Consider the following 16,981-nt stretch of genomic DNA (forward strand, 5'->3'; position numbering starts at 1 on the left):
GGATATTCTACACATGTGGCTGCTCTGCAGGAGGATATTCTACACATGTGGGTGCTCTGCACAGGGGGAATGCTCTGCAGGGGGATATTCTACACATGTGGGTGCTCTGCACAGCGGGGATGCTCTGCAGGGGGATATTCTACACATGTGGGTGCTCTGCACAGGGGGGATGCTCTGCAGGGGGATATTCTACACATGTGGCTGCTCTGCAGGAGGATATTCTACACATGTGGGTGCTCTGCACAGGGGGAATGCTCTGCAGGGGGATATTCTACACATGTGGGTGCTCTGCACAGCGGGGATGCTCTGCAGGGGGATATTCTACACATGTGGGTGCTCTGCACAGGGGGAATGCTCTGCAGGGGGATATTCTACACATGTGGGTGCTCTGCACAGGGGGGATGCTCTGCAGGGGGATATTCTACACATGTGGGTGCTCTGCACAGGCTGTATGCTCTGCACAGGGGATGTTCTACACATGTGGGTGCTCTGCACAGGGGGAATGCTCTGCAGGGGGATATTCTACACATGTGGGTGCTCTGCACAGCGGGGATGCTCTGCAGGGGGATATTCTACACATGTGGGTGCTCTGCACAGGGGGGATGCTCTGCAGGGGAATATTCTACACATGTGGCTGCTCTGCAGGAGGATATTCTACACATGTGGGTGCTCTGCACAGGTGGGATGCTCTGCAGGAGGGATATTCTACACATGTGGGTGCTCTGCACAGGCGGGATGCTTTGCAGGAGGGATATTCTACACGTGTGGGTGCTCTGCACAGGGGGGGTGCTATTCTCCATGGTGATGTTCTGTACAGAAGGATGCTCTGCAAGAATAATGATCGGTGCAGGAGAGATGGTCTGCAGGAGGTGCATGCTCGGCTGCCCTACACTGGAGACATTCATTACATGGGGATGTTCAGCACAGTGAGATGCTCTGCAGGAGGAATGCTCTGTACTGTGAGATTCCATGTACTGATAAGTGGATGCTCTGCAGGAGGGATTGATCAGTTACGTTTTCTATCACTTACTGGAGCTTCTTGTGCTCTGGATGTGACCCCCCCTTTCTCACCTAAACCCAAAAGCACCTGGTAGGTTCTTAGGACCTGGGCTGTAAGGTGCAGTCAGTAGGTTGCGCTGTGCAGGTAGGTACCTGGGCTGTCAGGTTACTCAGTAGGTGGCGCTGTGCAGGTAGGTACCTGGGCTGTCAGGAGCACTCAGTAGGTGGCTCTGTGCAGGTAGGTACCTGGGCTGTCAGGTGCAGTTAGTAGGTGGCGCTGTGCAGGTAGGTACCTGGGCTGTCAGGAGCACTCAGTAGGTGGCTCTGTGCAGGTAGGTACCTGGGCTGTCAGGTTACTCAGTAGGTGGCGCTGTGCAGGTAGGTACCTGGGCTGTCAGGAGCACTCAGTAGGTGGCTCTGTGCAGGTAGGTACCTGGGCTGTCAGGTGCAGTTAGTAGGTGGCGCTGTGCAGGTAGGTACCTGGGCTGTCAGGAGCACTCAGTAGGTGGCTCTGTGCAGGTAGGTACCTGGGCTGTCAGGTGCACTCAGTAGGTGGCTCTGTGCAGGTAGGTACCTGGGCTGTCAGGTGCACTCAGTAGGTGGCTCTGTGCAGGTAGGTACCTGGGCTGTCAGGTGCAGTTAGTAGGTGGCGCTGTGCAGGTAGGTACCTGGGCTGTCAGGTGCACTCAGTAGGTGGCGCTGTGCAGGTAGGTACCTGGGCTGTCAAGTGCACTCAGTAGGTGGCGCTGTGCAGGAAGGTACCTGGACTGTAAGTTGCAGTCATTAGATGGCACTATGTAGGTAGGTACCTGGGCTGTCAGGTGCAGTCAGTAGGTGGCGCTGTGCAGGTAGGTACCTGGGCTGTCAGGTGCACTCACTAGGTGGTGCTGTGCAGGTAGGTACCTGGGCTGTCAGGTGCACTCAGTAGGTGGCGCTGTGCAGGTAGGTACCTGGGCTGTCAGGTGCACTCAGTAGGTGGCGCTGTGCAGGTAGGTACCTGGACTGTAAGTTGCAGTCATTAGATGGCACTATGTAGGTAGGTACCTGGGCTGTCAGGTGCACTCAGTAGGTGGCGCTGTGCAGGTAGGTACCTGGACTGTAAGTTGCAGTCATTAGATGGCACTATGTAGGTAGGTACCTGGGCTGTCAGGTGCAGTCAGTAGGTGGCGCTGTGCAGGTAGGTACCTGGGCTGTCAGGTGCACTCAGTAGGCGGCGCTGTGCAGGTAGGTACCTGGACTGTAAGTTGCAGTCATTAGATGGCACTATGTAGGTAGGTACCTGGGCTGTCAGGTGCAGTCAGTAGGTGGTGCTGTGCAGGTAGGTCATGTTACCTGTCCTGGAGGAGTCTATGTGCAGGGTGAAGTCAGGGGTCCTGCAGTGGGTGGGGGTCTAATAGGCACAAGAGAGATGGAAATGGGTCTCGTTATAATGTGTGGGGGTATATGCCTGGCCCATTGTTATTATGGAAAGGTTTGGGGGAAGGGCTCGGGCTGGCATCTTCTGCCTCCTGTGGCGCCCCCTGTCTCTTGTTATGATTCCCAACACGAAACTACAGGAGTGGGGGGAGGGGGGGTTTCCGGGAGTAATAGTCTGGGGGGGGGGGGGGGGGTGTAATAGTCTGCAGTCTGTAGATAGGACGAGACTTCTGAGAATTCTTTATCTCTTCCCCGTGTTCTGCTCCCGGGAGGAAAGGGTTAACTGCCGCCCCCTCCGGAGATTATTTTGTAGCGAAAATAATTAATTAGCGGAGACTCATCAATAATAATAATTAATAATATTATAAGATACGAAACCTTCAGAGGAAAATACTAAAGTCCGCGAGATACAAAGGAGGCGAGACCCGGGAGGATGTTACAGGTCATATGATAGGTATATATAGTCGGGTCAGTATATTATAGGTATATACTTATATATAGTACAAGTCACTATATGATTTATATATAATGTACAGGTCAGAATATGATAGGTATATAGTAGCATATATAATACAGGACAGCATATGGATTATATATAGTACAGGTCAGTACACGATAGATATATAGCATAGTAATATATATAGTATATGATTGGTATGTAATAGTATATATATATATGTATATATATATAAGGTCAGTATATGATTAGAATGTAGTGTGCATATATATATATATATATATATACACATATATGTAGTACTGGTTAGTATATATTTATATATTATATATAATTACACAGACAGTATATATATATATATATATATATATATATATATATATATATATATATATATATATATATATATATAACCTGGGGTGGTGTATAATATAATATTACAGTTCAGTGTGTGATATATAATATAATAGAACCAATATTTATTTTATAGGAATAAGACCGAACGTAACAAATCTACAGACGGTACCGCACAGATGCCGCAGCTCTTGGGGGGGGGGGGGGGCTTCACCCAGTATCGTTTTTGTTCCAAAATAGTTAAACCAAAACAAAGGAAATCGCCGGCAAGAAACCGCGTATACAGTCCTGTCTATATATGATATGTAAATACAGAATATTCTATATACAATAGTGTATAATGTGTATGATATACAATCTATGGGAACGGTCTATATATATATAAGTTAATATAATGTATGTATATATATATTGTGTAGAATCTATGTGTATAATATCTACATCTCCTTGTATATTATGTGTATAATGTATATGTCGCGGTGTATATAATAAATCGGTAATAATTAGAGGATATATTCTCTCTCTATATTGTGTGTATAATGTATATCTCCCTGTGTATTATATGTGTATAATGTATATCTCCCTGTGTATTATATGTGTATAATGTATATCTCTCAGTGTATTATATGTGTATAATCTATATGTTGCTGTATATATAATGTATGTGGCTCATTACATGCTAATTACATGTGACACCAAGTGATGTGACAGCCTTTGGGGGCGTGGCCCATTCTGTGTATAAATATAGGCAGCAGCCAATCCGGGAGTAGCGCTCATGAATATGAATGAGGCTCCGGCTTATCAGGGGCTGCGACTCCGGAGCGGCTCATAGTCTGTACTGGAGTCCTGAGAGCGGAGCCTGGACCCCCAGGACCCCCCAGCATGAGCCTCACCTTCTCCAGCCTCCCCCCGGCACACGACAAGCAGCTCAGCCCCGTGCAGGTAAGATGTGTACAATGTGTATGGGATACAATGTATAGAGGTGTAGTGCAATGTGTATGTAACACGGGATACAATGTATAGAGGTGTAGTGCAATGTGTATGTAACACGGGATACAATGTATAGAGGTGTAGTGCAATGTGTATGTAACACGGGATACAATGTATAGAGGTGTAGTGCAATGTGTATGTAACACGGGATACAATGTATAGAAGTGTAGTGCAATGTGTATGTAACACGGGATACAATGTATAGAAGTGTAGTGCAATGTGTATGTAACACGGGATACAATGTATAGAAGTGGAGTGCAATGTACAATGTGTATGTAACACGGGATACAATGTATAGAAGTGGAGTGCAATGTGTATGTAACACGGGATACAATGTATAGAAGTGTAATGTACAATGTGTAGGGACCGGGCATCACCTCCTGAAACTTGTTTAGAAAGTTTTCAGAACTTGTGTAAAGTTACTAAACCCTTCCTTCGGTGTAGTGCGGGCAGCAGATGTAGCAGAGCTGCGGAGTATATACTGTAGTTTGAGGTGTAGCAGAGCTGTAGGGGCTGCGGTGTATATACTGTAGTGTGAGGTGTAGCAGAGCTGCGGGACAATCTCTCATCCTCCTATAAAAACTCCTGAGCTCAATTTTATTCTGTTGTGTAAAGTTTAGAAAGTTTTCAGAACTTGTGCAAAAGCCAAACAGACGCTTCAGTGTTTTAGGCGGGCACAATATGTAGCAGAGCTGTGGAGGTTGCAGTGTATATATTGTGGTGTGATATGTAGCAGAGCTGTGGAGGCTGCAGTGTATATATTGTAGTGTAATATGTAGCAGAGTCGTGGAGGCTGCGGTGTAGTTGTCGCATACTTTATGCTCGGTCCTAGTATATTTCGGGTTGTGTTGGCCTCATGTTATATATTTTGGGGGGTTGATGCCTCCTCCGGAGATTCTGTTGTGATTGTTATAAACTTGCCTGACAGGTTCCAAGGATCATAATACAATCGTGTAAATTTTCTGCTTGTCGCTGCGATTTTCCTGACGTTGTTGTTTTCTCCCGCAGGAGCTCAGTATGGACGACATCGGCTACACAATGATCGACTCCTGCAGCATTAAGAAGGAGGACGACGATTTGGGAAAGTTTGTAGACCTGGACTTTATTTTGGCGCACACAACGTCCAATAATCCGGGTGGCGGGGGCCACACTTACCCCCTGCCCGAGACCCCCGAGAGCTGCAGCACCACCTACGACAGTGACAGCTCGTACAACCCTGGGCACAAGTATGGGAGCCCCCAGCACAGCTATGTGGCGGAGCTCCTGACCCCCGACCTGCCCGGCATTGACGGCCCCCCTGAGTACAGCCTGAAGCCCCCCATGTCCTGTAGCAGGAAGTACACGGAGCTGCGGGGCACAGGCCTGGAGAACTCGGGACCCCTGAGCATGGAGCATATGCAGCACCTCGGACACAAGATTAAGAAGGAGCGACCGGAGCAGTGTATGCTGAATGCTCCGACTACGTCCGACTGCATGTCTGGCACCATCATGCACATAGGGGGGCCTGCCTACCGGATCAGCTCGGGAGGTCCCACCGAGGAGATGTCCTTAAATGACTGCCATCTAATGGGCACCGAGTTGCACTGCTTGTCCCTTCTGCCCCACCAGTACCAGCCCTACCCGACCACCTTCCCGGGTCAGGCTCCCCCACAGTTTCATGGACACTTCGGAGTGTACAGGGACCCTATGAAAGTGCACCCCGCTATGCACGGCATGCTCGTCACCCCACCTTCCTCCCCACTGCTGGAATACTACCCGGGCATGAACCCCCCTGACGACTGCAAGCCAAAGAGAGGGCGCCGCTCCTGGGCACGGAAAAGAACTGCAACCCACAACTGCGAGTACCCGGGCTGCGGCAAGACCTACACCAAGAGCTCACACCTGAAGGCGCACATGAGGACCCACACAGGTAAGAAGGTGCCCCCCTCAACAAATATGTCACCTGTGCACCCCCCTCCCCAGATGTCACCTGTGCGACCCCCAACATGTCATTTATTCATCCATTCCCAAAATATCACCTCCTAAAATGTCACCTGTGCACCCTCCTCCCAAAATATGTTACTTGTTCTTCCCTCCCCAAAATGTCACCTGTGCGCTCCCCTCCTAAAATGTCAGCAGTGCACCCCTCTCACTAAATGTCATTTGTGCACCCCCTCTCCAAAATTATCACCCGTGCACCCCCTCCTAAAATCTCACCTGTCCATCCCTCCACAAAATATCCCCTTTGCACCCCCTCCCCAAATATTTTACCTGTGAACCCCTTCCCCAAAATATCACCTGTGCACCACTCTCCAAAAATATCACCTGTGAACCCCTAAAGTATCTCACTTGTTCATCCCTCCCCAAAATATCACCTATGCACCCCCTTTGCAAATGTCACCCTTGCACCCCCTCTCCAAATATGTTACCTGTGCACCCCTCCTGCTGTCATGGATTAACCCCTGTTGTTCCTCCTCAGGTGAGAAGCCGTACCACTGTAACTGGGAAGGCTGCGGCTGGAAATTCGCCCGATCGGACGAGCTGACCCGCCACTTCCGGAAGCACACGGGTCACCGGCCCTTCCAGTGCCACCTGTGTGAGAGGGCCTTCTCCCGCTCCGACCACCTGGCCCTGCACATGAAGAGGCACATGTGACCCGGGACATGCACAGATCATATAATATAATTCTATTATTTAAGGGGGAGGCCACATTTCCCTGTATTTTGTACAATATTTGTAAAAATTGAGCTTCTTGCATTTTTGTAAGGTGAATTGAAGTTTTATTTTTGCTGATCTGGAAGTTTCAGCCGCTTTTTATACTCTTCATTATAGTGTAAGAGTCTAGAAAGTCTAGGGAGGGGGGAGGGGGCTCCCCAAGTGTTGGGGGAACTTTGATTAAACTGAAGTATTGGGCAAACGCTGCTCTCAAAGTGCAATTACTGCCAGTAACCAGCACAGGAGCGCAGCGCCGCCTCCTGGCCGCCAGCGGCACCGCACCCTCCTGTACATAGCATTTATTACCCGGCCCTGGGACACTTTGGTCCAGATTTTTTACACTTTGTTCTTTTTGTACAATACTTTTATTGTCTTCATTGCTTTCCCTTTAAAAGGGGATGAGGTACTTACTGCACTGCCCTGATGCATCCTGTAAATAACTGTACAATAAAATCCAGATTTGTCAATGATCTCAAGGTTTATTTCTCATTCATGGGACATCATGAAGTGGAAATGTGTGTATGACTTGTGTGTAATGTGGGTGTATGTATGTATGACTTGTGTGTAATATGCACATGTGTATGCATGTGTGTTTGCAGTATATAATGCGTGTGTATTCAGTGTATAATGTGTGAATGCAGTGTGTATGTAGTGTGTAAAGTGTGTGTGACTTGTGCATAATGTGTGTGTATTCAGTGTATAATGTGTATATGCACTGTGCAAAGTGTGTGTATGCAATGTATAATGTGTGTGTATGTAGTGTGTAATTTGTGTGTATGCAGTGTATAATGTGTGTGCATGTAGTGTGTAATGTGTGTGTGACTTGTGTGTATGCAGTGTATAATGTGTGTGTATGTATTGTGTAATGTGTGTGTATGCAATGTATAATGTGTGTGCATGTAGTGTGTAATGTGTGTGTGACTTGTGTGTATGCAGTGTATAATGTGTGTGTATGTAGTGTATAATGTGTGTGTATGCAGTGTATAATGTGTGTGTATGTAGTGTGTAATGTGTGTGTAAGCACTGTGCGATGTGTGTGTATGCAATGTATAATGTGTGTGTGACTTATGTGTATGTAGTGTGTAATGTGTGTGTATGTAGTGTGTAATGTGTGTGTGACTTGTGTGTATGCAGTGTATAATGTGTGTGTATGTAGTGTGTAATGTGTGTGTTTGCCTGTGTGCTGGTTTAGGACACTGGTTCTCACGTTGATCCTGCACCTTCTGCATATAATAAGCCCCTTCTGTCCGCCTCCCTGTATGGGTCTGTACATTGTGTAGCGATTATGGATGATCTATAATGTATAAGGGTCACCCAACCCACAGTCTGCTCTAGGGGATCTTACCACCAGACCCCCATAACTGACCTGCCCTAAAGGGGGCACCATTGACTCCAAGCAGTCACTAACCAGGATGGACCTCTGACCCCATTGCTCCAAAGCTGTAAAAATATATTATAAAGGGTTCTCTGGTTCCATGTACAACATTATTACCTCCTGTATAAAGACAAATTCCAACACCATATCCAATGTCCATTTCTGCTCATAGCTGAGGGTTTGTTACAATTGTATGAGTATGTGACTAGACAGTGACATTCTCTGGAGGCCATTCACTGACTGCAATCACAGATCATGTAAATGGTGGAGTCTATGATAATGTTCTAGAACTTCTTAGAACTTCTTCAAATAAAGTCCAAACCTTCCTTAAATCTCTGACAATGAACATTTCTGGAATCCTTTCACAGCAATCAATACCTCTGCTTGCTGTTATCATTACAACACGAGGAACCAGACTGTGTTCCCCTAATGGATTTTCCCCATTCTCTGGTTCCGGTTGTAAGTTCGGTAAAGAAGAAGCAGAAATGACCCGGTCTCATACAGAGCAGCCTGATGCAGGAGACCTCTGTCCTCTTCCTGTATTGGATAAAAAGGGCACAGAGAGGATCGTGGGAGAATATTCATCATGGTAATAAAGTGCTGTATGATTTTCCATTGTAAGGATCTCTGTTTGCTGTCCGTGAATGGAAACCATGCACAGAACGGACGGAGACTTGTGCAGGGAGTCGCGATATAGGACACATTTGGGGCTCCCTTGCTATTTAACATGTCTGCTGATGGATACATTTTCATTGTTACAATGTATCAGTCAGATAACACAATGTGAATACAGGTGTAAGAAGAGACACTTTCCTTCCTGCTGAGAGACACATAATATCACATGGGGAAAGGAAGAGCCTTTGTTCTGCTTTATCCTAAAACAGAGAGTATAATGGAAACCCAGGGACAGGTGTGAACTGGGCCCAACACATCTCACAGCTGAGCTTTGTTTCAATAGATTGAAACACTTCATTATATATTGTAATTTATTATAACACTTCATTAGGAGCATACATCCCTGGGATTGTGGACTCCAGACTGATACATTATATTAGATTATCTAGTCTGGTTACCATTGTAACAAACCCTCTGCTGTGAATGGATTAGGTTACAGGTTTCAGAGCAGATCCCAGAATATTCCTGTAATAACATCATCATCTCTGGGTTATTCTCAATTCATTACAATTCATTATTATTGTCCAAGCAGAGAAGCAGGATCATTATTATTATATTTTATTATTCTTATGTTTATTTTATTACTTTATTAGCTTGCGCTTATAATTTCTTTTATTATTTTGTCTTATTATAGTTTTTAATACTTTTTGTTGGTATTTTTATTATTTCCAGCTTAGTATATTTACAGTAAATCTTCCATCCTGGTAAACCAGGGACATTATTCATAGATCCAGGCACTGTGTTATCTTTGGCCTCCTTCTTGCAAAAATCAACTTTTGTAATTATTCTAATGACCCTGAAGGGCTCTGGTGGGTGTTTTCAGAGCTTCTCAGTGATGTCTTATCACTGGTTGTTACAATGAGCAGAGAAGGTCTCCCCTTCACTTGCGCATGTTGCGCTGCTGCTAGATTACACAGGTTGAGGGAGGTAACTGCTCATTGTAACAGCATGTGAATCTGCAGCACTCATAATTATAAAAGATGATTTTAGAAGGAAGTAGAACATGGATAAGAAATATAAGAAGATTACCACAGTCTGGATGTATGAGGAAATGCCCCTGGTTTATTAGGATAGATTGGCATTTCCTTTAAGTATTATTATTATTATTATTTTATGTTTATTAAAATTTTCAATTATTTTGTATTATTTCTATTTTTATTATTAAGCGATTATTACAACTTATTTATTATTTTGTGTTATTCTATTATTATTTTGTGTGTGTTATACATTTTTTGTTGATTTTCCTACCTATGAATGTTATTTGTTTTATGACAATATCTGTGATTTCCTTGGATAGTTCTTCCTGGCAGGGTGGAGGAGCAGAGGATGGATCTTTCTGGAGGTTCCTGTCTATTTCTGTCTGCTGCTGGTTTGGCAGGACTGGCGGCTTTTCTTGCTCTCGGGGCAGGGAGGGGAACACAGAAGTAAAAAAAGCAGCAACAAACAAGCATAAAACAAACTAATCCCATGAGTCAGATCATTAATCTGCACATTTATGGGCATCCGGATCCTGGGCCTGGAGCAGCGCCGCTCTCTGATTGGCTGGAGTTCCCTTTTAAACTGATGGAGCTGTCAATCACAGCATCTTCTCGGACGCCTCTGTGCCTGACAGCGCGGCCATTACCATGTATAATCTGCAGGATCCAGCTTTATGGAGTATAACTCCCAACATTGTCATCAGAGACAGACACAGGACCCAAACACTGGGGCAGACATCAGCCCAGGAGATAAAGGGGTTCAGATGGACTGGGGGGTCACAAATAAGGACCTGTCCTACTGAGAGCAGGTGTCCTATAAAGAGACCTATAGAACAGCGCCTCCTGCTGGTGGCACAAAGAAACCCCCCATAGCTGCAGTGTTGGTATCTGCTACCCCAGGATCATTGAGACTACACGCGCAGGATGGAGACACAGTCCAATAAGAACTCATGGGGTCATATATTATTCAGTGAGTCCCAAATATAAAAGCATGTAGGATCATCAGAACCCCTGAAGCAGCGGATAAGGTCACCTCTGATCCCCTAAATCCAGGCTGTATGCTATACCATACATCATATAGCACATTCATAAGGCTGCACTCAGGGAGGGGCCCCGGGATCCTGCTCCACAACAGATCAATGCAGCAAATTAAAAGTGCAATAAACCCGTCGCAACCTCTAATCCTAGCGTCACCGCCTCCTCCTAAAGCTCAGACACAACCTGCAAGAATCACCTGGAAGACGGGTGCCCCCATATAGCATCAACAAAGACCCAGGACTACTCCCAATCCTGCAGGGGGCGCCCTCTGCACCCCCATATCCCATCACCACAGACCCAGGACTGATCTCACTCCTGCAGGGGGCGCCCTCTGCAAGCGGGGTAACCTCATATTGCATCACCACACACCCAGGACTGCTCCCACTCCTGCAGGGGGCACCCTCTGCACCTGGGGCAACCTCATATAGCAGTGATGGCGAACCTTTTAGCCACGGAGTGTCCAAACTGCAACCCCAAACACCCCTCATTTATAGCGAGGTGCCAACCACAAATTTAAGTAGTAACTTATTGATCCCTGTTCTTCAACAACGTTCAATTATACTGGCCTCCTGAGGACACCAACACCGTAGAAAGAAGGAGGGAACATTTGCATAATTGTAGCTTCTTTGCAGTGTCATTCTGTACACAGAGAATCATGGGGCCTGCAACAGTTCCTCCAAAGATAATTTGGCCCCGTCTACAAATTTTCCCTCTTCCTACAGTCCCAAGTAGCCAAGTAACTATCACTCAGAGCAGCATCTTTTAAGTTGCTAGGAACTGCAGGAAAATTCTTTGAGTCCTGTGTGTTGGGGAAATGGCCCGGGTGCCCACAGAAAGAGCTTGGAGTGCCGCCTCTGGCACCCGTGCCATAGGTTCGCCACCACTGTCATATAGCATCACCACACACCCAGGACTGCTCCCACTCCTGCAGGGGGCACCCTCTGCACCTGGGGCAACCTCATATAGCATCACCACAGACCCAGGACTGCGTCCACTCCTGCAGGAGGCGCCCTCTGAACCCCCATATAGCATCACCACAGACCCAGGACTGCTCCCACTCCTGCAGGGGGCGCCCTCTGCAACCGGGGTAACCCCATATAGCATCACCACAGACCCAGGACTGCTCCCACTGCTACAGGGGGCACCCTCTTTTCCCTGGACACCCCCATATAGCATCACCACAGACCCAGGACTGCTCCCACTGCTGCAGGGGGCGCCCTCTCCTGGGGAACTCCTGCAGGTGTAATTTCACACAAGATGGGTCATCACTAAATTCAGCCCCTCTAAGCGTGCATCCAGGCTGAGGTTTCCTCCTGGTTCTCATCTAATTTATACTGTATCTTTCCAATAATGATTCTTTGCTGTCATCTACTGCCCAGGAGGAGTGTTTACATCTGTATTACACCATCCCTGCCACCAAGTCTGGGATCACTTCCTACATCTGGTACTAGAATCAGCTTCTTAGGGAATGAAAGATTTATACCTTCTGCTGCTTTCTGTCTGCAGTTTCAGGACCTTTTAAAGGACCTTCAAAGGTCCTGAAATGGCTCTTGTGTATTGAGAGCAGGAACAGATGTACCAGGATTTCATGGGTGAAGGTTCTTCTCAGTATAAACTTTGGTGGTTTTTTTGTGTGGCCATGGGCCCCCTAGAAGGCTTGGGCCCCGGGATACCGCCCAAACCGCCTAAGATATAATCCACTACTGTGTCTAAGGTTCTGGGTCAGTGATACTCTTGAGATTCCTCTAGACAGATACTGTACATCTCTACACCTAGCTTGTTGCAGACGCAGCAGAGCCAAGCTGGCTCCTGATTCCTTCCTTCTGGCCACTGGATCAAGGCTGAGGTACTACCAAATTCCTATTTCACAACAGAGTCCTATCCACAGTGAACCAATCCACGCCTTGTGCCTGCGGGAGGTACTGACAACAGCCTGTTACCTGCTGCTGTGTGGCCTGTGTCTGATAATAAAGACACTATGGGGCACATTTACTAAGGACGCATTTCCGTCGGGTTTTTCCATTTTGCGCTGAATTGCTCCGGGTTTTTGGCGGACGCGATCGGATTGTGGATGGCTTTCATGTGACACAAATCACGTGGGGCGTGGCCATCGGAAAAACCCAACTGATTCGGACAAACTGCGGAATTTAAAAATCTAATTGTGTCACAAGATCAGCACTTACATGCACCAGGAAGAAGGTGAACTCCGGCAGACCTGAGCGGGGAAGCGACACATGCAGGAAATTGGATGCACGATCTAAGTGAATCGCGGCAGCTCCGAATCCTCGTCGGACATTCCGGATCGGCAGCGTCAACAGGACAGGTAAGTAAATGTGCCCCTGTGCGATCCCTGGCTGCTGCCAAAGGCTTCCCCCTTCAATATCTGCTCGGAGGTCTATCACGACACACACCAGGAGTGCCCCGGGGGCATCTACCTTGCATCCCCTTGCTGGTTCTGATGGGTGTGGATGACGCCGGTTCTCCTGTACCAAGTCACCATGACATATCGTGCCGCTGGGCCGCACTACAAGCCTCTCAGGTGCCTGGGAATCCGGCTGCCCCCACACTGCAGTCAGGCCCTGGTGGGGGAAAGTTGCACAGGGGGCGCCCTCTCCTCCTGGGGCACTGAGGCTCTGCAGTCCTCCTACGCTGGTATCTGGGACGCTGGTCCTGTGACTCACCTGTGGCATTGCACAACCTGATTATATACCTGCATGTCATATACTGTCTCAGGAGAAGATTCCCGGAAAGTCAGATCAGATTGTACCTGCTGGATTGTATAATTAATGAAGAGATTTATTATATAAAGAGTCAGTAGTTACTATCACCTGATACACAATGACCCCAACACATTGCATCGCACAGCAGGTGCCCCGTGATGGATACAGGGGACATTGTCTAGATACATGGGCCGTTATACAGAGGACAGATACAGGGGTCATTATACAGATACAGGGGCCATTAAACAGATACAGGGGCCGTTATACAGATACATGGACCATTATATAAATACAGGGGCCGTTATACAGATACATGGACCATTATATAAATACAGGGGCCATTAAACAGATACAGGGGCCGTTATACAGTGGCTATTAAACATATACAGGGGCCGTTATACAGATACATGGACCATTATATAGATACAGGGGCCATTGTCCAGATACAGAGGTCGTTATACATATACAGGGGCCTTTATATAGATACAGGGGCTATTATACAGGTGGAGGGGCCATTATATAGGTGCAAAGACCATTAGACAGGTACAAAGGGCATAATACAGGTAAAGGGACCACTATATAGATATAGGGGCCATTATATAATTATAGGGGCCATTGTCCAGGTACAGGGGCTATTATCTAGATACAGGGACCATAATATAGATACAGTTGCAATTATAAAGGTACAAGGGTCATTAAATAGATAAAAGGGGCATTATATAGGAACAGGGACCATTATATAGATACAGGGGACAGTATGTAGATATAGGGACAATTATATAGATACAGGGGACAGTATATAGATATAGGGACAAGTATAGGTACAGGGACCGTTACATAGATATAGGGGCCATTATATAGATACAATGGCCCCCACTTTTTAGGAGCCATTACCATCCTTTAGTTTATATAATCTGCCTTGTCTGTATCATAACTTATAACTTTCTGATGTAGTAATCCACTGCTTAAAAGATAAAGGGAAGACTAAAGTCCTGCAATGCTTGTGACAGGCATGTGCCTATATGAACTCTCTAAAATGGCTGGATATACTTCAGATGAGGCTCAGTAGTGTGTGTGGCCTACACATGCCTATATGACCTCCCTACAATGCCTCAGAATGCTGTTGATGAGGCTCAGTAGTTTGAGTAGCCTCCATGTGCATGTATGACCTCCCTACAAAGCCTTTTGCTCCTGATGAGGCTCAACAGTGTTTGAGGGCCTCCAAGTGCCTCCCAAAATTCATGAGCATGCTCCCGATAAGGTTCAGTAGTGTGTATGACCTTCATGTGCCTGTGTGACCTCCCAACAATGCCTGGGCATACTCTGATGAGGCTCAGTAGTTAGTGTGCCCTCCTTTAAGCAGTCCATTAAAAAAAAGCATGCGTTTTTGACAGGTTTGACCAATTATCTTAATTCAAATTGGTCAAAAGTGCATGCATTTTTAAAAAATGCATGAGTTTTTTAACGCATGCATTTTTTGACGGACTGCTTAAAAAGGGGACAAAAATGTGTTTAAAACGCCACTTGTGCTCAGTAGTAGACCTCCACTTCCAAATCTCCAAAATGTACTGGCCTGTCTCCTGGTATCTGCTCTCCCTCCATGTCTCCTGGTGTACTCACCTGTCTCCTGGTATCTGCTCCCTCTCCATGTCTCCTGGTGTACTGGCCTATCTCTTGTTTTCTGCTCCTCCTCCATGTCCCCTGGTGTACTGGCCTGTCTCCTGGTATCTGCCCCCTCTCCATGTCTCCTGGTGTACTGGCCTGTCTCCTGGTATCTGCCCCCTCTCCATGTCTCCTGGTATCTGCCCCCTCTCCATGTCTCCTGGTGTACTGGCCTCTCTCCTGGTATATCCTCCCTCTTCATGTCTCCTTGTGTACTGGTCTATCTCTTGTTTTCTGCTCCTCCTCCATGTCTCCTGGTAGCAGCTCCTACTCCATGTCTCCTGGAGTCTGCTCCATGCTCTGGACACTGTCACAGCTCGTATTGATGTACCATATTGGACACTCTGCACTACCTGAGCATCTCCTGTGGGTGGTAGACACTGCTTCATTCTACCTATAGGGGTGAGAGCAATAACAAAATACAAAAGCGACAAAAACAAGGAAATGGTCTGTGGTTACCACATGCAGAACCTCCTTTTTTAAGGGTTGCTGTCTGTTTCATTTACACAACAGCAGGAGCAATGGATTCACAATCAGTGATGATTCATGACTGGACAGGATGATGTCGTAGAAGTGACCTGGAGACACAGTGTTACATATGAACATATGAAACATAAGATGAAGCAGAGCTGCAGTGTAAAGCATGGTTCTGTGTAGCCAAGCATCCTAATAGACCCTGCTAGTGCACAGCATAGAGCAGGGAGCAGCCAGAGGTTCTGAGGCTCATCTTCTTAGGCTTTGCATACTATTGCCCCTCCATATTATATGAGGGCTCTGTGACAGTTGCAGGATGATAAGGTGGCACCCTGTGACATCTGTTCCACATAGAAAACATCTGATTTATCAAAGAAAAAGTGAAATCTTTGATCTGCACAAAAATTCTTGTAATTGGAGATAATCTTCAGCTTTGATGTGAGCGGCTGTGCCCAGGACCTGGAGCACCATTACTGCAGAATGATGAGGGGAGTGATCCAAACTGCTGGGACTACCTCAAGCAGTTACCCCGAGTCATATGGTATTTCTGGAGTCCCCAAGCAATGTTGTGTCTGGGGTCCCCGAATGCATAGAGACCATTGCCCCCTGCTCTGCCATTGGTATACACTGTATTGGCATCCCAAGATCTGGTCCCATTAATTGGGGTTGTTTTCTGGGTAAATCCAGCCCTGCCACCCAGCCTCTACGGACCCTAAATAAACAGCTATTTTATAAATTGTATTATTATATTGGTTCATGTATTGTGAAGCAGAGAGCTCTGGATGAGCCTGGACAGGGAGGTGCTGCAGATTGTATAATCTGCTGTGGGCTATTTCTGGGTCTCCCGCACGTGCAGTCATATTCTGCAGCCGGGTGTGAATATTTATTCAAGGCCCCTGCTAGTAAATGTGTCAGATGTATAATGAACTGTTGTCATGTTTTTCATGTGTCACTTATTGTGCTGTTTGTTGGGTGTTTTATTATGGTGCGACATCCGGTGTCACAAGAAATTCTGGATCTGTGTGGGTAGAAGATGACGCAACTTAATTAATGACAGTGGCTGAAGATGATTAACACAATGAAGGACCTGCAGCAACCTGCCCGCCAAGGGGCCTGCAGAGAGGAGCCACAGAGAAGGAGCCTGTAATAA

The 16,981-nt window shown here is 46.7% G+C and overlaps 1 protein-coding gene across 1 annotated transcript; it reads left to right on the forward strand.

Annotated features, from left to right (window-relative positions):
• The first annotated feature begins 3,988 nt into the window (after positions 1-3,988).
• Positions 3,989-7,380, forward strand: KLF17 (KLF transcription factor 17). The gene is made up of 3 exons (XM_072127326.1): positions 3,989-4,168; positions 5,225-6,125; positions 6,675-7,380. Exons 1-3 carry the CDS (start codon positions 4,109-4,111, stop codon positions 6,848-6,850), a joined length of 1,137 nt encoding a protein of 378 aa, XP_071983427.1. The 5' UTR covers positions 3,989-4,108; the 3' UTR covers positions 6,851-7,380.
• The last annotated feature ends 9,601 nt before the right edge of the window (positions 7,381-16,981 follow it).

This window comes from Engystomops pustulosus, chromosome 10 (assembly GCF_040894005.1).
Source record: "Engystomops pustulosus chromosome 10, aEngPut4.maternal, whole genome shotgun sequence".
Lineage (NCBI taxonomy): Eukaryota > Metazoa > Chordata > Amphibia > Anura > Leptodactylidae > Engystomops > Engystomops pustulosus.

Coding starts and splice junctions, on each gene's coding strand:
- KLF17 (XM_072127326.1), top strand. CDS start 4,109: ATGAGCCTCACCTTCTCCAGCCTCCCCCCGGCACACGACAAGCAGCTC. Junction 4,169..5,224: donor AGCAGCTCAGCCCCGTGCAG/GTAAGATGTGTA, acceptor TTTCTCCCGCAG/GAGCTCAGTATGGACGACAT. Junction 6,126..6,674: donor GCACATGAGGACCCACACAG/GTAAGAAGGTGC, acceptor GTTCCTCCTCAG/GTGAGAAGCCGTACCACTGT.